Consider the following 24,936-nt stretch of genomic DNA (forward strand, 5'->3'; position numbering starts at 1 on the left):
ATTTCCTTGCTTACAGGGAAATCCTGCCATTCTCTCACAAAGCGTCATAACAGCTCTCCGCTGAAAATGGATGGGTTCTCCGTTCGCTGCCTTCGCACTGATTACTAACAGAAAAGCAATGAACGCCATCTGAATATGAGACGGACGGGGGGGGGGGGGACGGGGGGGGGGGGGGAGCGGGCGCGCACAGACTGACAGCTGTAAGGAGAGTGACAGTGGGGTGGTGTTTGTGTTCAAACACAGAGTGTGAACAGTTATTGGATGGGAGAGGGGGAGGAATCTGGCGGCAGCGCAGACAGGCATAAGTGAAAACACACACACACATGGAGGGGAAGGAGATCTAGTGGAGGTTAACATGGGGCAAGAGAGCAGACAGCGAGCCTCCCGCCTCCCACTTTCACTGTAACTAAATCCAGCCTCTACACCTCCCGCCACTTTCACCTTCATCTTTCTCTTAATTCCTATACCTGTCCCACCCATCACTGAATTTGACATTCCTTTCCTGCTGCGGCTCTCTACAACTTGTGCTGTGTGAGGCAGGAAGTAACAGGAAGTCCGCTTTCACTTCATGAATCCTTCAGTCCATCCTTGCATAAGATGATTCTTATCATTTTAAGAGGCCGTGGATTTTAGACTAAGCACACGACTGACTGCTGATTACTGTCAAACTGCATCATGCCTACACACCTCAACTAAACAATTCAGGGATCTCAGGCATGGTGTTAACAGTGTAAAGCAATCTATCAGCAAGCTCAATTCAACTATTTTCTTGGTGGAAGGTCAGTAAGATTAATAATATACTCACAAACACATTGTGGATCTTGCTTATATGGGCTGTATGTAAAATTATCTAATGTATACCTTTATTATATGAGCCTCAGCCAGGACAAAAATCCCAAACATAATATGCAACTTGCCTGGAGATGCAAACAAATCACAATGGATCACAGGTACATTTTTAGAACATAAGGCAATGAAAGCAGCTAAAGACTAAATAAAATTATACCTAAACCGTTTGAGGCTGGCCATTTGTTATTGTTCTTATATCATGCATGTTATGATGCATTGTGAAATGTCAAGAAGGTATGAAAAAATAAGATACCGTCCAAGCCTAGTGTACAAATGTGTGTGTATGTGTGTGTGGTTAAAGTGAGGGCGAGTAAGGAGGATTACTGAAGATCTCCTTGCTTGGTTGTGCTCCTAAGCTGCTGCATGTTTATCTTGCAGTCTACCTTCTCAGTGTAGTATGAGAGAGGGAGCGAGAGAGCGAGAGAAAGAGAGTGAAAGAGTGAGAGAGAGAGACACTGCATAGAGACTGTGCTGTCACCTAGTCCCAAAGCTTTCCAATAATGCAAACATACGTACGTTTGCATGTTGCACAACAGCACCATTCTAGGAAAAAATGAGCTCTTGCCTGATAACGTTTCCAACAGAGTCATCATATATTTTTAATTCATACAACTGACACCGGGGTGGTTCTAGTTTGGGGTATGGATCAAGCTGAGAGCTTAATCTGATTCTAATATCGTTTTCTGCAGGGTATGACACATCACTTCCACTTAAGGGAGTACGTTGTGGTCTGCATTTCAGAGAAATGACAGTCGGCTGTTTTGCAACCATTGCAGATATTCAAATTTTGCGGAGAGGGCAGAAATTGATGTGACAGCTTGGGTTCTTAAAGGTTTAAAGGCTAGACTGGCTCTGAGACCAAATTTTGATGGATAGCCCACCAAATAACTCCCCCCATCTAGAGTGTTACAGCAAGAAAAACACACACATACATGAGTGATAGATGAGAGTCCGAGCAGAGGCCGAAGGGCAAGGTGGTGCAGAGTAAGGAGTCTTTCTGGCCTGTTATGACGATTCCCTCCTCAACACCAGGAAATGGTAGTGTTTGTCTTGCGCAGAGGGTGAGGAAAACACTGGGCCGTGTTTAGCAGGGGTTAATTTATGGCATCTCTACATCTGGGTGAGATGGGATGTGGGGGTGTGTAAATATGTGACGCTGTATGTTTGCATTTTTTCTGTTTGATAGGGAAGACAACCAACAAAAAACGCACAAATGCAAGTACGTGCATCTGCCCGTTTGCACTTTTCAATGCAAGTCATGTATGTGCTGTACGTGTGTGCGTGATAGCTTGTGCGTGTGAACGTTAGCATGTTTTTGTTTAGGACAGGCCTGGTTTTTATCAGCCCACCAGCCCCCACCGTGTTCCAAAGCCCTCCTCCAGGGCCCCAAGATAACTTCCCTCTCCACGCTGCCAGTCCTCTGAAATAACAACACACCAGGTTTTCCTATCACTGCTGCTGCGGCAAATGGAGACGGAACCCAGAACATGTGTGGACAAACTAGTGTGGGCGGGGGAGGGGCGGAAAGAGATGGAGCAGATGGCAAAGGTGAGGTCTACCGGGGCCAGACTTAGAGCAGCGACTTCATGTTAACCATAGTAGCTCTTCTGTGCTGCTGCTGCTGCCACATGCTGGCTTTTGACTCAGTTACATATTATAGAACAGAACGCGCCTAACATCTACGCCATAAATAAAATTCATAAATCCTATAATCACAGAGATGTTTGTGGATCCTCTTGTGTAAAAAAAAAAAAGCATGCAAAGACAACCATTTTGCAGGAGAGTGACTACAAGTTCCCTGGCAACAACGCTCCCCTGCAACCCTGAGTAACACGGTGTAACTCTACCCAGCAGCTGTCCAGCCCTGCTGACTGACAGTGGGACTATGTGAGTTGGCACTTGCCCCGGGGTGACTGGAGATATTTGGCATGAGCTGATAGTGTGGGACATGGTGGTGGGCACAAGGGGGCAAAAGGCAGCCCTGTGTCGGCCAGAGGATGCCAGGATGCGGACAGGCACAGCAGTGTGTTTCAGCCGCCTGGAACACATGTCACGCTAGGGTGTGGACTTAAACACCCCAGATCATCATATCCAATGTAAGAGTGAGTGTGTGTTTGTGTGTGTGCATTCTGAACATAGCTGCGACAACAGTTGCAACATGGCTGCTCTATTAGGATTGTTTGACACCCAATGTGTTTTTCCCCTGCATTTTTAAAATCACGGACAAGTGATCAAAGACAGTAAGTTTAACTCAATGGGAAAAGCAGGCCTGTGATTAGCGAGCCTTTTCCCGTGGCTAATCCAACATGATGAATACGGGCAGTGTTTGCCCACATCGGCTCTGCAATTGAACATCGAATCTATGTTTGCGAGCCAATCACACGCATGTAGCAGCTGTATACTATCAGCCGAGCGACGCGGCTGACCCACATTGAGAGACGAAGGGAGGGTGAGAGAGCTGGGAGCAGGAAGAGCCGGGCTGCATGAGAAACAGAGGTTGATAAAGATAGATGGGGGAGGAGAGAGCATCTGAGGAGAAACGGGAGCAAACATTTCAAACGCAGGCCCTAAATAAAGCTGTGTACACGCCGGCGTGTTTGCTCGGAGGCGCAGCGTTGAGTGTGACAACGGGAGAGAAGATGTAACCGTCAGTGTAACCCTCTCTTTGTCAACTCTCGAGAAAGTGAATTAACACGCCCTCCCGGTGTGACTTACAGCTGCGATACCTTGTGACACATAATTTAAGCTCAAGGTCATCATCGAATCATAACGCGAACACGCATACACACACACACACGAATGCGACCGCAGTCTTTTACAAACCGGTCTTTAATGTTACCGCTCTGACTGTGAGAATGGCTTCATGAAACATTAAGCCTTTCTTTTACAGAGTGCCTTCGCTGGTTAGTTATAGAATTGTGCATGAGAGGATGCCAGTGTGTGTGTGTGTGTGTGTGTGTGTGTGTGTGTGTGCTTTTTCCCCCCCCTCCTGCGATAACAAACTGCACTCATGCATGCTAGGAGCCAGGAGGGTGCCAAAACAAGAGCCGGGCCTACCCAATCGGCAACACTTGCTGTGTGGTCCAACAAACACAAAGTATGGATTACGTGGCTTTAAGGTTAACATATTAGTCATCTGGTGCCGATGCTCTTTTCCAGAACCACTTAGAAGAAATGCAGCGGCCAAGCGAGCTTCTATTCCCTCTATTCCTGTAAAAATCCAAGGTCACCGACATTACAAGCAACCAGTAATAAGGAGTGCAAAGGGTCCTGGGACCTTAAGGTAACCAAGAAAGAGAGAAGAGCTGGGAAAGACATAAAATGGTTTAAGGAGAGCAGTTGTGAGCAGAAAAAGTCTGTGTTTTAGGAACGATAATGAAGCATAGCTGAACAATCTGGGACATGTGATTTTAAATAATGTGTAGATAGTGAACACATTTTTAAAAAAAATGTTAGCATTTAAAAAAACAATCACAGGTAAAGAAACACTGGAAAATGCAGTTTATACACAATTATTCTGTCCACCAGCACTGAAATGACATCCTTATACATTAACCAGGCACTATTCATCTTTATTGAGCCGAGTGTCACACACAGTGCCTCTCTGTGTTTGAAGGCCAAAGGACCTTCATGAATGCTTATGCTCGAGTGTTTGCTCTTCACTCACTCTAACAGAGAGGTTATCTGCCTATTGATACTCACTAATCCAATGTGACTGGCAGCATTCAAGGCCCTCCGTTCTTAAGCGCATATTCAGAGGAGGAAGCGGGTCATAAATATGGAGAGAGCAAAGGGCTATTTGCATTAGAGGGCTGAAGTGGACTTGGAGAGGCCGGGAGGAGGTGGAGAGAAAATGGGGAGGGGGAGGGGGGAGGGGGAAACAAGGGATCAAGAGAGAGAGAGGGGAGAAAAGAGAAGAGGCTCATGAGGATCTGGGGAGGAGAAGAAGAGGATCACCAGGGACAGGCTTTGTCATGTTAAACTGCCTCTCCCGACCCATGTTCTCCCTTTCCCCTCCCTCTCTGCCTCTCCCTCGCTCTGTGGATAACACAATAGTCAATCACAGGGGAATAGATTACGAGGGTTTGATCTTCTCGACTTCTGAGCGGGAGCATGACAGTGGAAGTGGGGGAGAGGTCGTGAGTGCAGCGTGTGTGCGTGACTCAGTTTGGGGGCGAGAGCGTGTGAGTGTTCACCGATGCTAAATAATGTGCCTTCTCACCGGGCCCTTTTTCTCTTAAAAAATCCCGAAAGAAACCCATTTAGGTTTGTCACTTCGCGTGCTCGTCAACGTGAGTTAGAGCTAATAGTTAAACTCACTTGTAATTTACCTCCGCCTTCAAGCCCCAGCAGGCTATCGTGCATTCCTCTACTGTACATGAAACCCTCGCTGACAACAGTACCCTTCATAAATTAGATCAAAAGTACAAATGTCAGAGGTTTCGAGTTGAAAGCATATTATTATGCATGTAAATGGAGGTATTTGCAAGGGTGTGGGGACGAGAAGACACAGCGAGCTTACCATTATCCTGTCACCGGTCTGTTAAAGAGCTCAATGATCCAGGAATCTGGCGGGGTTACTAGGTCAGCATAGAGGTTAAAATGACCTAAAGACCCCAAGGAGACAGCTGATGTGTTTAGAGCAGTCGGACGCAGAGGGAAAACAAGCTAGCTGGTAACCAAGAAACAAACAACACAAACGCTCAGAGTATTTGTAGGCCACCGCTTGACACACATGCAGATCGTATTCTACGGATTTGAAATTGCGCCCCCCCCCCCCCCCCCAACCCGCTAACCAACACCTGACCGGAAGTAAACCGGCTCTTAAAACAGTACTTTGAGCTTGTACAGTGCACCGGCTCAGCCACTGCTCTCCTGCTCATGCCCCCCTCCTAATGATGACTGATGATGACACACATTTGATTCAGCTGTCTGACGTGTAGTGTCAGGGGGCTCCTTAGTGGAAGATTTGGGCAGGGCGAGGGGAGAACGGGTGGGTGGGTGAGAGGCAGACTCATTTGTCTTTAGTGTCTGTGCTAATGCAGTAAAAAAAATTTAAAAAATAAAAAGTGAGGTGTTTGTCGATAGCGTTGGGAGGTTCGGTTAGCTCTGTGCTTAGGAAAAAATGGCTGATGAGAGCGGGCAGTCATCAAGGGAGCGCAGTGGGAGGTTACTAGAATTTAATGAAGGACATGTTTAGCTTCCTCGGGTATGGGTTGTGTGCTTCTCCCTTCTCTCTCTCTCTCTCTCTGTGTCTGTGTGTGTGTGTGTGTGTTGTCTGTGCCTCTGCAGACACTAATTTCCTGCATGTATCCCTGACCTTTCAATGTAGCCTGGAGGGAGCCATTTGATCATGACATACACACACACACACACACACACACACACACACACACACACACACACACACACACACACACACATACACACACACACATACACACACACGCACACAAACACACACCATTTCCTGTGATATGGCTGGCCACCAGTCAGTGGACTGGTTTTAGTGAGGCAAGTTTGATCTCTCCCTGAGGTCAGTGTTTATGAAAGGAGGTTTTTAACACAGAATATAGCACAAATACATTTTTTGATATCATGGTTGCCATTTATCACAACATATATATTACTTTGCCAATTATGTCGATTTTTTCAATTGATGTGAAATCAAGATGTAACTATATTTTCTTATGTGTAAAAGGGCAACATATCACTTCAAATATTCCCTTCATGTAAAGGTTAGTAGATGTGAACGTCAACAACTCTGTTATTCAAGAGTAAACTGCCACAGATGATAATCATTATACGCATAAGAATGTCTTTACTAGCACGCGTCTCCACAAATGTGTCAAAGATCCTGGTAAAAATAAAGCATATGTATGTTTGCACACATATTCAGGACTACAGTGTGCAGCCTGTACGCACGCTCGAAAGCCCGCCTGCCAAAAACAATGAGTGGAGGTAACCTGAGCCCGAGCCCTCAGGTGAGCCTGGTGTTAATGCTTCCACTTCTCCCCTCCTGTCCTCTTTCCCTCTGGGGTCCAGTTAACCTCGGCTGGCCTCTGTCGACTGCTCCGTCTCTCGGCCTTGTGACCCGGGCCTCATTATGACCCTGGGGGTGACTGGGTGCCGTTTATTGTGACCCAGTTCCACTACAAGTAGGAATGCACACCTCTTCCAGTTAACTCCGTCCATTAAGCTAAGTGGGGCCCATCAATTATTCAACAGATTCCGATGTATAATTCAAGGGATACGGTGGGGACTGTCATGAATAGCGACACAGGTGAGGACATAGTACGGTGCTTTCAATTCTCCATAGTCTTATTACGTATCTGTAAGCCTACTTGTTTAGTGCCATGATAGGGAAGTTGGGATGGTGCAACAATGTTAACATCAATATGCAATGAATATATAAGGGGCAGGGTGGAAGAAAGTGGATAAACAACGAGATCAGATGATATGACCAAGAGAATGAGAAGACGGAGCTACCGGAAGTGGGCTGCCACAGAAATGGTGAGAAAATGAAGTGATATGCAGTAAGAGTCTGTCACATAAGACATGTCAAGAAAGCTGTGTCGAGTGAAAGAAGTGTTAAGAGTGCAAATGGCGATAGAATAGTGAGAAAATGAGATGTGTGAAAGGGGAACAGAAAAGGATATTGCATTTATTTTGTCTGCTCTAATATATCTTGATTCATAAATTGCACCGAATTGAAAAAATTGTGGCGAGACGAAGAGAGGAAAATTAGGGCAGTGTATTAAAAGTGAGAGAAGGCAGCTTTACAGTGCTTTCCCCACCACCACCACCACCCCTCTCCCCGCTGTGTAGGCGTGGGTCCTGGGGGAGCCACCGATGTTAATACAGTTATTAAGCCTCTCCACTGAAGCCTGCTCCACCTCCTCAACCCTCAGCATCAAGGAGCTCTCTGCCTGCCAGGCAGTGGGCAAGCTCGCTTGCTTCCACAATGAGATCAAACAGTCCCAAGTAGGACAGCTCAGGGGGAGCCGGTGATGGAGCTACCCGCTGAGCAGTCAGGGCAGGTGGGGTTGGGTATGTCAAGCCCAAGGAGCATCCCAGCAGGCTTTAGAGGAGAGGGGGGGGGGAGTACGCTTCAACCTTGCAGTTGCTCTTCCTTCCACCTTCCTCCTCCTTTTAGTCAGCTGACCAAGATTCCCATGCATCTCTTCCTGGTGTTGGGAATTACAACAATGAGAGGCTTTAGCATATGCGCAAGAGCGGATTTCTTTTCCTCCTAGCTTGGAGACGCATGTAGCTATGGGGGTTGCTAGAGGTGAGAAGTGTGGGGAACATGGAGCTGGGTGGCCGGGTTAGTGAGCGGCGCTGTGGGCTAGACTTTCATGTGCGCCGAGGGAAGCCCCTCTCTCAGGAATGTGGTCGGTCACTGCGGCAGAGGGACGTGTGTTGGTGCGTGTGTCTAATCGCTGCATTACATCCGATCCATAATTCATACCTGGGAGGGCAGATTAGTGTTGCCATTCTTGCAGGTAGCCAGAAGAAGCAAATTTGGGCAGCCATGCAGATTGCACGCGAGGTACTTGGTTTAAAATTTTTAAAAAAAGCACTGGTGGGCTTCATCATGTTTGTGTCCATCCATCTGCCCTGCGCTGTGTAACACCTCCGGAGCCCAAATGGGTTAATTTCCAGGAGGCTGCAAATGAAATGAGGCTGGACAGTGGAAATGGTTTTTTCCAAGACAACCTGACCACACACTTTTAAATTAAAAACAAAACAAATGCTGAATAAACTAAGAGCATATATGGAGCTTTTGTCTCATCATGATGCCCGATACACATGGATAAAGAGATGGAAAAGATAAAGACAAATGCTGTAATGTGCTAAATAGGACAGAGATATAGGTCATTCTGTACCAGACTTAATTTGCAAACACTGGCCTGTTGGCAGCCACTGGGTGCAGGCCAAGTCTCCATCAGTCGCACTAGAAAACTAATAATATCAAATCACCCAGCCAAGTATCTCTCTCTCTCTCTTTCTGTCTGTCTGTTGTCTCCCTTCACTTATTTCCTTGTTCTCTTCCTTTTTGTTCAGAGGAGAAAAGGGCAAAAATCCAGAGGCCAAAAATGACATTAAACCCCCTGAAAGGCTCCACAGAGATTATTGTTTGAAAATGCCAGCTCTCCCGGAGCCCCCCCTTCCTCTCCTGGTGCCTGAGATCTCTCTCTCTTTCTCTCTCTCTCTCTCTCTCTACTCTCCCCTTCGCTCCCTCTCGTTTTCTTTCAGCCGAGAGGTGCTGACAGCCCAGACACAATAATCCAGCTCAATTGTGGAACCGCCACGGTGGCAGCAATACTGTGCAAAGGTTTCCCACGTATGGCGCAAGGGCAAAGCAGGATGTCACGTCTTGGCTGTGGCACAGAGCGGCACTGGCCACAAGCATCGGGGCCGGTCACCAGTTACTATGGTGGAGGGGGGGGGGGCATGCTGTGCAGATTGACAACTCTGGTTCAAGCTGTTGTCACCTTTTTACATTAGTCAGCTCTACGGCTGGAGCGGAGATGGAGAGGAGGTGAAAGCCTGTGCTATCAAAAGGGATTCTCTCCTTTCTGATTTCACTTCCACAAAGCACGCTGGCGGCTTCCGCTCTTGATCACGTTTCTCTTAATTTAGAGCATCAAAACAAAAAAGGTGTGGGTGTGTGAGCGCAAACATGAGTGTAACAGTCCAAAAGAGGATCTGTGATTTGTGAGCAAAAGGCAAAGCAACAAAAAGAACAACCAAATAAATAATTTAAGCTCCTGCATCATATCCATGAGTAGAATTGGTGAACAAATGCCCCTCTTCATCCCTCTCTTTTCTACCCTCCCTTCGTTTTTTTAAGCGAATATAAAAAGCTTTCCTCAGGTTACTGTTAAAAAAATCCCGTGGAATAACAGAATGTACCCTCTCCGTTCTAAGTGCCGCATTGCTGCATATTTCTCTATCAGCCCACCCATTTCCCCCCCAATCTGCAGGAACATCCGGGCCGACAAATGCGGCTGAAAAGAAAAGAGACGAGGAATGAGGAATAGACAAAGACATTTATGTGTCTAGTTTCATCCAGAATGGAAGGCTCATGTCATCCTGAGGGCCCCCCCCCCCCCCGCTGCATTGTCTCTCTGGGTATGAAATGTTCAGAAAAGAACACCAGCGGGCCTTCAACTTAACCCTACCAGCTCTCTTGGCAAATGAACTGGCAACAAAGAGAGTTGTGACATATTTATTTCTCACAGAACAATGATTGCTCCTCGGCATCTGACAAGACCACTTAATTATTGTGATATCTACTAAGCGATTATCTGGCTCTCTCAGCTGAGGTACTTCACAAACAATGGCCCAGATAAGACACTACAGGTCGCCCCAAAGGTTAAACAATACGTCTCTATGAAATGAAGGGCCTGTTTGATATCCGAATACCTCCCTCTTAACACACAGTGGCTCTATTCATAAAGAGGATCCAGTTGTTTCTCTTTCACCTCTCTTAACCTACACGTGTTCAGAGCTGCTCAGCTACAGGGCATCTCTCAGCTCGCACAACACTAATATCACAAACAGGGTTACCGAGAACAAGCGGCCTGTAACCTGAGTGTGCCTGCCTCCTTTGGTTGTACATGCTGTCCTATCCATCACCATCCAACACTACACTCTTCCTTCCCACCTCCGCCGCACTGTTGGCAGTCTATTTCATCCCGGTCCCAGGTGGGCCTTTAAGAGTCAAATGTCAGAGGCCGGGCTCCAACCAGACACGTAATGAATATGAAATGATTCAGAGAAGAGCTGTGGGAAAAGAGAGGAGAGCGGCGTCCAGACAGACCGAGCTCCTCTGTCACCAAATGGAGCCAGGCTGAGCCGGGCTGGGCTGGGGGATGACATGAGAGAGGGAGCGAAGAGAAGATACACAATATGGATATCTAAAGTTACTTAAGAAAGAAGCCTCCATAAATCAGGATGTACGGAAAAGGCTCGTCTTCCTCCCAAGTCGTCCTGTACGAGTCCTGCGGGCCTGTGAAAGACACCAACACCGGGCAAACAAAGCGAGGCAAATAAGGACTCCAGTTTTTTACCGCAATGAGATCATCTGAAACACTGAGGCATCTCTTCTATCTTAGGCGCGGGGCTGCTAGCTTATTAAAAGCACAGCTGTAGCCCAGGGGACTTTGTTTTTGTGCGCGCAGATAAATAAGGATAACTTTTGAGTGATTCAGCGCTGCCTCTTCTTTCTTGAATAAAACACAAACAAACACAAGCTGGAGCGGAGCATTCTCTCTTGCGCCTTGGTTAACAACGCTGACTGACACAGCAGCAACATGGTGCTTTTTTAAATTTATTTTTGTCCAGATGGCAGGAGAACTGCCAGGCTCTTGTATTTTTAGCACACTAACCTCTACCCTATTTTCTAGACTGCCCCTCTCTAAATAGAAGGGCATTCCATTGTGGTGTATGTATGTGTGTGAACTACTTGAGGTGCGCACTGTTGTCATCCATGTGATGTTAACACATATCCCCAGAGGAAAGACTGAGGCTGAGTGTGTTGGTGGAAGCAGCAGCCCTATGCTTTGGCCTAGAGCTAGTGGCCTGAGAGGCAGCGTGGCTGACTGCACAGGAGAGGCTGAGGCAGGCAGTGGCCCTCCGCAACTGATGAAACAAGGCAACATTCCATGTAATCACTCTATATATAGCGGTTGCTGGCGAAAGGGGGGTTGGAGGGCAGGAAATCTTGTAAAATATGAGGAAAAATTAGGGCAGGCTAGCATTAAAGATTAATCGTGACACTGACTGCCCGGCTCAGGCTTGCCATGCGGAGAATGCCACCATGGAGATGGGAAACAGAGAGGGAGAGCGAGATAAAGTGGGAGAGAGAAAGGAGACACTTTGGGAATGAAAATGCCTCGCAGATGAATTCTGGGGTGATGAATGTCCCTGGTTCAATACCCAGATGAATTTATGTGTGTTCCATTATGAGAGGGTGGGGATGAAACATGGAGATAGGGCAGTGAGATGGGAAGGAGAGAGAGAGAGAGAAAGAGAGAGACCTCTTTCAGTGTGCTGGTGAGCTAGCCATGCAGAGCCCATTGCGAACAAGCCATCTGTAGAGATAAGTAAAGAAGTGATTACAACAGGCCCAGCTCAATTTCTGACAGTTGACGCTTGACTGCACCCGTAGAGCCGAATTGATTTAAATGAAGAAGCTATGAATATTTTAGAGGGTAGAAACCCCCTTTAACCTGAACTGTTTCGATCTCCCTCCCACCTCTGTATCTGTGTGTGTGTGTGTGTGTGTGTGTGTGTGTGTGTGTGTGTGTGTGTGTGTGTGTGTGTGTGTGTGTGTGTGTGTGTGTGTGTGTGTGTGTGTGTGTGTGTGTGTGTGTGTGTGTGTAACAGGACAGACACAGGGGAGAATGTAATTATTGATAGTGAGATTACGGTCCTATTGTCACAATGTCTGTAATCAGCTGCCTTCTTTAAGCCCTGATGAATCAATGACACTGTCTGGATCTTTTCTGTCTGCTCTGCTTTGTTCATCAAAGTGGGCTTTGCAGTGTACACCAACCCTCGTTTGGGGATTTAGCGTCAAACCAAACTGGTGTACAGTACTCTCTGACTGATGCCTCCGGCTAATTCTCTCTACAAACAAGCTAGGGCCCATCGGTGGGTCTGAGCACACACACACACAAAACGCCTGCACAAAATATGCTGAATTTCTGACATACTCAATATGGAATGGCACTTCAATGTGCCACTGCCAGGAAAAAAAACAAAAGCTACCAGTCAGCTGTAGCATTGTTTGTGTGTGACCAAATGTCAGTTGCTCTGCAAGTGTTTAAGGTGACAGGCCACACCCACTCGCTACACCTTTAAAAATGACAGAAAATACAGGTACTGTCAAAAACCAAACAAACAAACAAAAACAAGTGTCCCTGTTGCTCCTGGTAACCTTGTTGTGGTGGACATCCCATTCAGAGGGCATCTCTATAAAAAGGGCAGCAACAGTTTTAAAGGTTGGTGGCAAGGTGCCGTTTTGGGAGCGAGTGATGGCAGGTTGTGAAATGCTGCCCTGCGGCCTTTCCCAGGAGAGCAGCGGCAGCGGTGTTGAACTCCTTTCACCCCTTTGCCATTACAAACATACCTTGATGACAAAATGTGTTATTGATGTTCACCTGAAGGTGAAAGCGGTGTGTTTCTGTGAACATACTGATTTCGCTCTCTCACACACTCACCCACACACACACACACACTCTCTCTCACTCTGTGACGTTCAGGCTACTAAATCACTGTCGCCATTGGCTGAAGGGGGTTAGGCAAACGTGGCGCAATATGGAGCCTGCTTGACGTTCCCCTTTTCCGGGAAGAACAGGGGACCTTGTCTCAACGCTGTCCATCCATCCTGCCAGTTCCATCATTGTCAGGATCATCAAAGCCCCGGGAGGACAGACCCATTCTCTCATCAGTCTGTCCATGTGTGTGGACATAAAAGAGCATGCAGAAAATATCATAAGGCTCAGGGACTTGGCACTGACATAAAGGTCAAACACTGCAGTTCAGGAATATTAACGTCTGGGATTTACATTACTGCTTTATGTAACAAATGCACAAGCTATAATTTTACTAAAGGTTGTAAGCAGCTTTGCCAAGAAACCCTGAGTGGATTGATCAAGAAAATAAATTTTGTACTTTATGTACTGCAATTATAGATGACCTCTTTCCCCAGCTGTTTACGACAGCAAACCCCCTTCAATGTCAGAATCTGACAGTACTTCAGCCAATTCTGTTTGGGGACAGGACGAGCCGCTCTCTGTTTATGCTCTTTTGTTCATGTTTATTCCCAATTCTCTGCATACACTTGCCAAATAAAATGTGCATATATAAATAAAGAGGGGAGTAGGGGGGGGAGTGATATTCGCAGTTGTTTCGCAAGGCCGGCCCCAATCTGCTGGCCAGCATGGAGTCCAAACACATTACCCACAGTTTTTCCATGTTGCTGTCTGACAGCGCACAAGAAAAAATTAAGGACGCTCTCGCTGCGTCCTCTGATGCCGCAGCCTCTCAGAAAGCCAAACATGAAACCACATGGGCTTCTTGCTTTCTTCTCTTCAAAAAAAAAAAATCCACTCCAACTAACCTCCCCCTTCATCACTGCCCAAAATTGTTCCTGTTCTTACAGTCTGTTGCACCGAAAAACAATAAAATACCATCTGTTTTTTCTTGGGCCTCGTCTCCTGCTAGGCAAAAGGACTTCCGCACTTAAATACCACATGAGTCAGATTAAGCTGCCAGTCACTTGCCCCTCAGACACACAGCGTTCGTGTCCAATAGCCCACTTGGCAGCCCCAGCCTTCGGAAGACGAACTAGCTAAAGCTCACCCTCCTCTCTGCCTCGTCTACTCTCTCTGGAAATCCCTGGTGACCGCTTTCTTTCGTACTGTGTGGACAGCCTGGGAAAAAAAACAAAGAGTAAGAAGCCTATGGGGCTGGTGAGCTCTTGAGCCCACCATGCAATCCCCCCTTTCCCTTCATACCCCCATTTTTTTTAGTGTGTGACAGTCATGTGAACAAGGCCATGCACATTCTTTCATGCATGAGCCCATAATTGCTGTAAGGATTCTGACAGGCACTCAGTGAAAAATCAAGTGTGTTTAATCTGCAAGGCCAGAGCGTTTTTCTTTTTTTCACCATAAAGACTCAGCATTGTTGCCCTGCATAAAAACCAGATTACAAGCGGATAGCTGACATTGCCTGTGACTCTGCAAACCTGCGCTGACAGCAGCTGGGTGGAAGCAGTCAAATAACTTAAGTGGCAGCACCTATAAAAAATCTAATAACATCAAGGATGAAGTGTCCATATGATCTGGATTTGTGCCCGGGCCACTTATGGGTCGAGAAGGGCCGTTTTAGGACAGATACACTTCAGCGAAGATGTCACTGAGTGCACTCTCAGAGCCAGAGAGCTCGTCTGTGAAGCCTATAATGAATAGTTAGAGCCAGTGTGGAGCGGTTGAAAAAACAGAAGACCAAAAAGGGGAGAAGAAAAAAAACAAAAAACTGAGGGGGGTAAAAAAAAAAAAAACTCCACCAGCAATCTGTTTCCAAACCCACGTGCAGAGGATAACATACCGAGAGACTACAGTCTGTGAAGTTTGTATTTGAGAAGAGAGAAGGGGGAAAAAAAGCCCTAAAACAGATAAAGCCAGCAGATGTTTTTGGGATTGTCTCGTGCTTTTGAGCCTGGCTGGCTTGGATTCCTGCTCATGAGCGGAAGGCGAAGAGAGAAAATCATGCTCGGTTTTGTCTGCTGTGTTTTCTGCCCCTATGATCCAATAAACCTCCGAGCCACGTGATGACACTAACGGATGTTGCGCCTCTCTACCATGCACCCCTTCCCCTCCCACCCTCCACCACTCCTCGGTTGTGTACTAAATTTTTTATTACATTCAAGCAGTAAGGCAAAGAGCAGCTATGCTACCCCCCACCCAACCACACACACACACACACACACACACACACACACACACACACACACACACACACACACACACACACACACACACACACACACACACACACACACACACACACACACACACACACACACACACACACACACACACACACACACACACACACACACACACACACACACACACACACACACACACACACACACACACACACACCCCTACAACTCCTTCGTTGAGCAAAACAATGTGGAGTCGAGTAAGGGATCAGAGGTCTTTTCCTGGGCCAAACCCCCACAGTCTGCCTCAGATGAGCTCACATGGTTTGAATCAATGCTGCCACTAGAGCTTTAGTGGGCCAATTCGATAAATACTATCAAGCTCGCTGGATATCTGCTTTGAAAAATGTATGTGATTTGTCCTTGTAGTCAGGAGGCATTTCTAATCTCATCTGACTCGGAAAAACAAGCTGTGAAAAAGAAAAGGCGAGGGGAGAGAGGCAGCATCGCAAACAAAACTGTTTTTCAGCACGTTTGTTGTCGCTGCCAAACATCAGAAATTCCTGTTTAAATTTCCCTTTGTCGTTGTGTTCCTATAGTCTTGAGACGAGGAGGAAATTGGCCCTTAAGAGCCTGTGGAGATTCCTGCCTTTTTACGCTCCTTCAGCTGTGAAAGACAACAGAGCCATCTCTTCTATAAAGGCCTGCTTGAGCTTTGTGCAAGAGCAGCTCCTTTGAGGTAAAGAATGGGACGGGCCTCTGTGATACTTTGTTGTCGCAATAAAAAACTCTCGCTTATTAAAAAAGGCAGATACTGTATCAGTACACTAAACTTCCCGTGCGACCAGAGAAAACTACATCATCAAACACACACGCGCACACACACTTATCCAAACTAAGTCTGGCTGAGATTTCAAAAGCCCTATCAGACACTCACATGCTATTTATAGACATGGCTGAAAGCCTGTCATCCTCACTCAATGGCACATCGGACAACAAGCATTAATTTCAGGGTGTATTTATTACAATATTAATATGTAATTTTACACCTATGCTCTAACAGAGTATTTAAATAAACACATACAATTCAAATATTAGAAAAAGCACACCTTGTTCTAATGTTTCCCCAGCTTTACTAAATCTAAGTCACAGGTTAAAAAATACTTTTCATTAGTTGAGGGAATGATTGGAGCATTAAACAGATATGACTGTCCAGTGGAGGCCGTGTTACTCTGGAGCTGTGGCCTGTGGGTGCAGCTATCCAGATTAACAGAGGGGAGAGCGAGAGAGAGAGAGAGAGAGAGGGGGATATTACTGACAGCAAAGTTTGATCTGATTAACGTTGGCATGACTTGCAAAAACCTCGTTTGTATGAAGTGTATATTTCAGGAGTTATCCTAACGCTTCTGGATAACGTGGCCCCGGATCGGAGCGCCGAGCAGCAGTCTCGCCGAGGTTTCTCAGAGAAAAAATAACCCAACCTGGCCGCATACTGAGGCGGAGGAGAGACGAGCAGAAAGTGGGTCAAGTATATATAATGCAGTTATGAAGCTGTCAACATGAACCGCTGTTTGGCGCATATTATGGGATTTAAATGATTTAAATAAAAAAGTCCTGAGACATAAATAAAGGCCTTATAATAACCATTTCTGTCGCTTCTGTGTGTGCCATAATAAAACCATTTAGAAATAGAGATCACGACGTTTATATGGAGCATAAATACACACACACACACACACACACACACACACACAGACACACACAGACACACACAGACACACACACACACACACACACACACACACACACACACACACACACACACACACACGAACATGGTGGCTTCAACTTGCCCCCAGTAAGTGAAATGAAGTTGAGGAGGCAGGAAAAGACACCTACAGTGGTTGGAGCCGTTCCAGTGCTGGTTCCTGATGGACGTGCTGTAGGGATGGGGCGCTCCGGGCACCAGTCCTTTCTCTGGGATCAAGCATCCTCTGCTCTGGTTGTAGTAATCCATCATTAAAAACGGGTTCGGGCTGGGATTCAGTCCCACAACGTCCACACTCTCATACATCATACGAAGCAGGACGATGGCGGGGGATTATTATTTAAAAAAAACAACTACTGTCGCGCACTCGGGCAGGAACACACGAGCCTTGTGGTGCTCAGCTCGCCACCAGCGGAGGTAGAAACTGAGGGGGCCAATCAGGGGGGAAAAACTGCATTAAAATCGAAGGAAAAGTGATACATCCAAACACAGCGGGGACATTTGAGTATTTGGCATCTTCTTCTATTTTTTTTTTTTTTTTTTTTTGCGCTGTATTGATCGAAAACCACACCGAAGGAGTGAATCAGTGTCTCGGATAGCCTAGTCGGCTGCGCTCAATTTGAAAACATAATTTAAAAGAACAGTCTGCATGATGTCCGGCGCAGGAGCACGGCTGGAAATATACACATTCAAAAAATAATAATAATAAATCGACCCAATAATATAACTTCAGCAGATATATATGGGTCCTTGTCGGCCTTGCTCAATCAGAGAGCAACATTTGAGGCTGTATCCACACCGCACAGAGAGGAAAAATAAACCGAATTAAATCCCAGAGAGGAGAATGCAAATCTCCGAAATCCGTGTCGGTTACACAGGAGAATGATCGATAAGGCGAAAGGCGCAAATATCAGAAAGGAAATCCCGTCTAGTTGCAGTTTGTCCTTTTTGGTTACGGTCGGTTGTCCCGTTTGCGCCCGCCGTGGGTGGACTCCTGTCAAGCCCAGTGAATGAACCGGTGTTTCCTGCGTGTGCTACGGCAACCAGCGGCTTCCCTCGATCACACGCTGCTCTTTAATATCCAGATTCACACGAAAAACACGCAGCACCGCCTTGTTTGTTTTCGGAGAGAGGAGCCTGAATCATTCCCACACCGAATCCTGCTACTATCATGTTCTGCACAAATGTGACACGGCACAGCAGCTGAGGGCTTTGGCTCCACCTCCATTAGGCTCTTTTTCTTTTTTTTCTTTTTTTCTCTTTCTCCCCTCGGTCTCTTTTCATGCGTTGCTCCTCCTCCGTTTAACCCCTTCAGGGACGTCACCATGGATCTCCCTCTCTCTCCAAACATCGACCCTGCATGGGATTATGCGAGAGGAGGGAGGGGTGTGGGGGGTTGCCCGCCGCCCTTCCCCAAATTTAGGTGCGGGGACTTTAAATAGAAATGTATTTGAGGACGTGATTAAGTTATATAAACTCAGTAATGAGTCTTTCATATCTTTACGCGGAGTTCATGGACATAATGAGTGCTGCACCACACTGTATCTCTCGCTCTTTTTTTCCTGGAAGTTCCTGTCTATGTTCTCACTCTTCATTTGGGCTCCTCCTTCCAACTAATTTGACCCTTTCCCCCATGCTCTCATCAGTCCCTACCCTCCGATTTTTTTTCTCCCCCAGCCGCTGTCTCCCTAATTTGCCTAATGCTATGCGCCTGAACTTTTCCTGAACCCAGGGAAGTAGGCAGCCTCACCTCCTGGTGACCCACTGGCTGACTCGGATTCGCCTCTCTGGCTCGCTCTCATCCCACATTATTCAAGGTTTCCCACCTTGTACACTCAGTGTAACACCATTACACTTTTCCTCAAGTGCTGCCCAGAGAGGCGCCTCTCTTTCCCTGGTGCACATAAAGTAAGAAAAGTGGCAAAGTCACTGAGGGAAGGTAACTGACACTTCACTTTTTCTCACAGTGTAGTTAAAGTCCGGGAAGTTGTTTTGCTCTGAGTTGCATCACCTCCCTAATAAAAATGTTACTCCACCTTTACGCTGCAACATTCCATGCAACATTGTTGCAACTTGTTCTGCAAACATGCACCTGAGTCAACTACAGGCCAAAGCTATCAGCAGAGCTACAAACAAAGGCGTGAATATTTCCCCTTTCAAGATGCAGGTGATGCAAATATCAATGCTGAAAGAATAGAACAAAGTCCCACAAACACAAACATCACCAGTCTCAAGTGTGTAATGTTGACAGAGAAAACTGAGCTCTTCATGGACACTGATTTGTCATGTGATCTAGAGTACAGCTGCTGCATGCTCAATGGTAAATATTAACACAAAGTACCCACTGGACATCATAATGTTGGGGGGCATTCCACATTATACATAGCATATATCAGTTTATATATTTGACTGGACGGAGTGAAAATTTGTCTCTCTTGAGCTCATACAGTAAACGTATAAAATATTAAGCCTGTTTAATTATAATGATATAATATAATTTCAGCTGTGACACCCTATTATCCAGGGGACACAAGCTTAAGCATTTTTCTACTATTCTGGTGTTTCAGTGTGAATGTGATTCATTTCAAAATGACCCGAAAATGCCTGTGTGGACAGAAAACCTTTGATACATAAACATCCTTTTCAAATGTATCCACATTAATATGGATGTGGTCAAAACACCTCTGTGAATTGTGTTGTAAACTACACCACTGCCCCAACAATACCTCTCCTCCCCCCACTTTCCCTGCACCTGAGCCACAGGCCACAGCTGGGTCTGACCAACACGGTTTTTGAGAGGGATTATCTGCATGGAGCCTGGCAGGGGGGCCTGGCCTGCTCCGCCCCCACTGACTATGACACTTATTTAATGCAGGCCCCAGTGTGTTTACCCTTCCTGATAAGAGCCCAATGTGCAGGCCTGGGCCGCGGCGACCCCTCGCCTGCACTGATAGCGCAGCCACACATTCCTTGACAGGATTAGCCCTATGAGTAATGGCTGTCAGAAAATGCTAATTTTCCAGGCTCTGTTTTCTTCTGCAAGGGGAGAGCGTTCATCCTCGGGTATTACCCTGTGATTGCATAGAACAAGCTCAGAGATAAAAGATTGTTGATCATTGCTTATTACAGGGAGGGAGGGAAAAAATACAAGATTAGACCTGAAAAAAGTTGTTTTCCCACAGCCTCTTACATTTATTTTTTAACAAAACAAAAAAATCACTTTGTCATGCTTAAAAAGAACTGAGTATATCCAGGCATATAAGACACAATAAAATTGGTACTTTGTAGTTCCAAATGAGCAGAGAGAAAGGAAATAGGGGTTTTTATGTGCAAGCAGTTGGGGAATTGGGTGCAAATCAAGGGAGAAATGAGCACAGGTTTAGTGTTAGGTAGTGTCCAGTCTGTAATGATGGCTTTGTTGTGACAGTAGAAGATGTGAGAGGTTCAGCCCATGCAAACACACCAGTCCAGGTGGCTGTTCTCGTTCTCTCGCTAAGAGCCACACTTTTGAGAACATGGAAAAGTACTCTGGCGCAGAGCAATGCCAGAGAGAATGAGATTGTGTCTCGATCTCCTAAATCGCCACTGAGAGGCGAGTCCCGCTTGTGTGGCTTGGACTTGCAAACTTGGTCCAAGCAAACTGACGGAGGGGCCTGATTAAAGGACCAATCAGACATGGAGGCCTCACAGAAATAGATGCTTATGTAACTGCAAATAATAGAGGGACACCACGAGCGGTAAACATAGCATCCTTGATTTGGAGCAAAGCTCGAACTGAGAGCTCCAGTGGAGAGGTGGGGGGAGGGAGAAGAGGGGAGAGAGGGAAGAAGGATTTTAGGAGGAAATTCAAAGAGTTTTATGAGCAAAGGCGGAGAGGAGATTGCTGGCTGGACCTTGAGGGTGTCAAGCTATTTTTACTGCCCTCACTCTCCTCCTTTCTTCAGCCCAATCAGGGGTGTTAGGAAGCAGTAAAGAGCGCTCCCCTTGCCAATCCTCCCCCAAGGAGATGAGCCGACAGGTTAGAACAAACAATAGATCGTTATGTCATTTGGATTATTGTGTGTGGTAAAAAGAGGAGGAAGAGCACCTTCTCTGCAAACGCACAAACCCCGAGCTGACAGTGTCTGAGCTGATCTTTGTTGAGCTAATGAGCCAGAGTGTGTGTTAAATGTTCAGCAGAATCTGGAGATGATCCATCAACATCTGCAATCAACTGTCCCTTGACTCTTGTGTTCGTGCACACTTTTTTTTTAATCTCCTCTGTGGATATGAACACTTCCTGCACAGTGTGTACTTTATTGGAGTGGACAAATCTAAACATAACGAAATCAAATTGTCTAAAAACTCGTGAAAAAGTAGACTGAGCTCTGGTTGGCCTAGAGACAATAAACAGCATAAAAGGCTTAGGAAAAAACAGATCAGACCTGCCGTATCACTCAGGCAACACTTTGGCTTGGTTAAAAGCCATCTCCTGACAAGATAAGGCCAAACATGTTTGAGTTAGAATGGCCCGGGACTAATTTTAGAGTTCCTGTCTGCCTTAGCGGCTACTACACAAACACAGGCACTCGAGCTACACCTCCCCCCCGAGCTCTGCTGCACATGTGCCAGCAGATGGCTAATGCCCAGACGATAAAGAAGTTGGGACAAGCCTCGGCAAAGCTTTCTATCTTTCTTAAATCTTACCAGCAACCTAATAAAGCAGCGCGGCGGGGAGGGATGATGAGAGACACGCAGAGGGGACGCACTTTAAGGAGTTGAAATGTGTCCTTATTTGGGAGGAAGCAAGACACAGTACGATAGTGATTGTGTCCGTCCAGGTCTCTGTCCCGCTGTGGGGGCGAAACATGCTGCCTGCTGGTCAGCAGCATTATCCCACGGCCGATGATCAGCACCATAATCCACCTCCACCCCCATTCCCACCATAGGCACGGCTCCAGAAGCCAACTTCCTCATGCCGCCCGCTTACCAGGATCACGTCTCCCATTCGCACGTTTGATTGTCTATGTGTGTGTGTGTGTGTGCCTAGGTGCACGTTTAAGTCTACCTGAAACTCCACAAACCTGTATGTTACCACTCCGCTCCCTTTACTGCTATTACGGTTTCTGTGTGTATATATGTGTGTGCGTGTGTGTATTTGTTTGCACAGCTGGTTTTGCGCAGCCCTTACAGGCAGCACCAGCCAAACCCAACAGCTGTGCTCCCCGACAGCGAGCCAATGTATAATGAGGGCCCGACCCTTCGATGTGAGAACAAGCTGCAGTTATCGATGAACACTGCACTGCTTCCACCTCTTTCTGTCAATCTACTGGATACACACACACACACACACACGCACAAACACACTAAAAGCCTGACCCAAAGTTAAACTGTTCTATAGATCTTTTAGATATCCTCTGTGCGTGCCTGTGTGCCTGTGTGTGTGTGTGTGTGTGTGTGTGTGTGTCTTTTCTAAAAAAGACTCTTAGAGGCTGCAGGGATCTTTGTGAAAGATACACCACCCCCTCCGTCATTATCCCTTTAATGTCCCTCCGACAGCAGATTCCAGCATTTATGGTACAGGCCTATATTTCTGCCCATAAAGCCTTTTATTGTTTAGCCCCGCTCTATGGTGGCCGTAACCTGGTTTTCCCATTTTTTATGGGGACCTTCACTATATCACGGGGGGAGGACAAAGCTGCCCACCATCAGTGTTTACCAAAGTATGGCCCACTCATAAATCCATCATGGCCGGCGGCATTCTGGAAATACCTCAGCAGAGGAAGAGAGAGAGAGAGAGAGAGAAGGAGAGAGAGAGAGAGAGAGAGAGAGAGAGAGAGAGAGAGAGAGAGAGAGAGAGAGAGAGAGAGGTAGAGAGGAGGGGGGGGGCATAGCTTATTGTATAGCTTGTAATCGTCCACACTCTATGGCCTTGAGTTAGAGAGCCCATCTCCGCAATGATCATTAGGTCTATGTTCCTTTGCACCGAGTCCATCACTCAGCAAATCAAGAGAAAATTGCTATGGATGTTACCCTGGAGGGAGGATATCTCAGTATCAGTCATCCAGGACTTGGAATGGCCCCCATTAGCTGTCAGGAACAGGGAGATGTTTAGTACATACGAATGGACACACCGCTAATTCTATTAAGAAAGACAAGAGGGACAGAGGATGAAACACAGAGCAAAACAGCAACCGAGAGAGCAGCCAGAGGAGACAAAGACTGACAGAGATGTTTATGAAGTCAAAAGGAGTAAAAGATGATATTCAGCTGGGATAAACAAATCAATGGGACATAGCCAGAAGGACAAGATGTCAGTTTGGAAGAAGAAATAAGGATTTCTTCCATCTGCCGTCGCAATGATATACTAGACAATGAGTCCAATTTTGACTTGTATTGTATTATTTTACAAAGAATTGCAGCAATACTTGGTTTCGTAAATTAAAAACAGAAACAGATTATGCATGGACAATGCACAAAGACTGTGTTGGCTATTCACATAGAAAAGATTTAAAGGGGTGCTCCAGATGTTTTCCAATGCACTGTCATAAAGTTTGAAGGACTTGCAAGAGACACACTGGTGCAGTAGACGTTGAGATAGCATTATTTTTTAGTCCCTAGTTATGGGTCAAACACCAAACTGGATGAACACTGCAATTCAAAAACATCTTTCATTAAACTTTCCCTCACTTGTAAACACCCATGTTTTTCAAACTTGATGTCCACAGTTTGCAGTAGTCTTTTGTAGTCTCTAGTTTTTTGGACTTTAAAGTAAGCCAGTTAGTTCTTTATTCTGCTGTAATTCTGTTCACATTTTATTTAAAATCTTGTATATAAAAATGTTTTACCTGAAATTATGTAGAAATATGGCAGATGTAACCTTTTGGCTTTGATAGTAGAAGTGTGTTACTGTCTTTTTTATATTTGACATAAATCGGCTGTCAAATGTTTGGTATGATAATGAGATAAAAAGAAAAGAGCTAACTATGTAACTACCTTGAGTAAGAAGTTTAAAGTACAGTCTGAGGAAAAAGATGACCTGCTGCTAGAAAGCACACAGGGAGAGAAAAGGAGGGAGTGGAGTTGAATGGGCTGGCGGAAGTAGGAGCTCAGTCCACAGCTCCGCTCTGCCTGATCTAACTCAGAAATTAGCATCACTGATGTAATTATAGCTCAACCTACATTCTGTTTTATTTATGTATGATACCATTCATTTCTCTGTTTCCTGTGATCCAGGTTCCTGACCGCAGGCTTGCTCTATTGGCCTTAATTCAGAGTTCACGAAGGAGACAGACAGAGTGAAAAAAAAACAGGGTAGCAAGGAAAATCATAAAAAGCCGTCTTCTCATCAAAACAGTCTTTCAGGCTTTGATTTTGCCTATGTTGCATGATTCGAGCCGTTTCATCTCCATCTAAAAGAGATCTTAGGCACTGCTGTCGGGGTGTCGAGGCACCGTGTTTTAAGCACCCCCCCATTCCTCCTCCTCCACAGTACTTTCCTCTCTCCCACTCTCCCTCTCGCTGCTTACACTCTCTTCAGTTTTTGAAGTGCTGCAGAGGGCCGATTTCCCGTTTTCCATTCAGAAGTGTGATGCTCGGGGTGGCCTGGAGGGGATATGAGAGGAGGTGGAGGAGGAGGGGAGGGTGGGTGGGTTTAGTGGTTCGCTTTAAGTGGATTGCCCTCAGCCTTGTTGTGCCCAGCCCAAAGCATTATAACGCCTCGCCGAGTGACCTCCACTTGAGTGGTGCCCCTAACACCGGCGGCCGGGCAGGGCACGCTGATTGTTGTGCTCAGTACAAAGACCGAATGTGTGCCACGAACCACACAGAGGTTGGATAACTGCAGGCTGAATGTGCAGTCAACACTCATTGA

At 46.3% G+C, this 24,936-nt stretch overlaps 1 protein-coding gene across 8 annotated transcripts in view; it reads right to left on the reverse strand.

Moving 5' to 3' along the window:
* The window catches only part of raraa (retinoic acid receptor, alpha a), a 146,945-nt gene that overhangs the window by 23,421 nt on the left and 98,588 nt on the right, over positions 1-24,936 (reverse strand). For 3 of the 8 annotated variants that reach the window (XM_062443236.1, XM_062443244.1, XM_062443243.1), the window contains exon 1: positions 17,216-18,323. The exons of the other annotated variants lie outside the window; for them this stretch is intronic. In XM_062443236.1, the coding sequence (XP_062299220.1) occupies positions 17,216-17,393 (178 nt within the window). In that variant the 5' untranslated portion in view covers positions 17,394-18,323. Of the gene's footprint in view, positions 1-17,215; positions 18,324-24,936 lie in introns of those variants that run through there. 8 annotated transcript variants of the gene reach the window in all.

Source organism: Scomber scombrus, chromosome 21 (assembly GCF_963691925.1).
Source record: "Scomber scombrus chromosome 21, fScoSco1.1, whole genome shotgun sequence".
NCBI classification, from domain to species: Eukaryota; Metazoa; Chordata; class Actinopteri; order Scombriformes; family Scombridae; genus Scomber; species Scomber scombrus.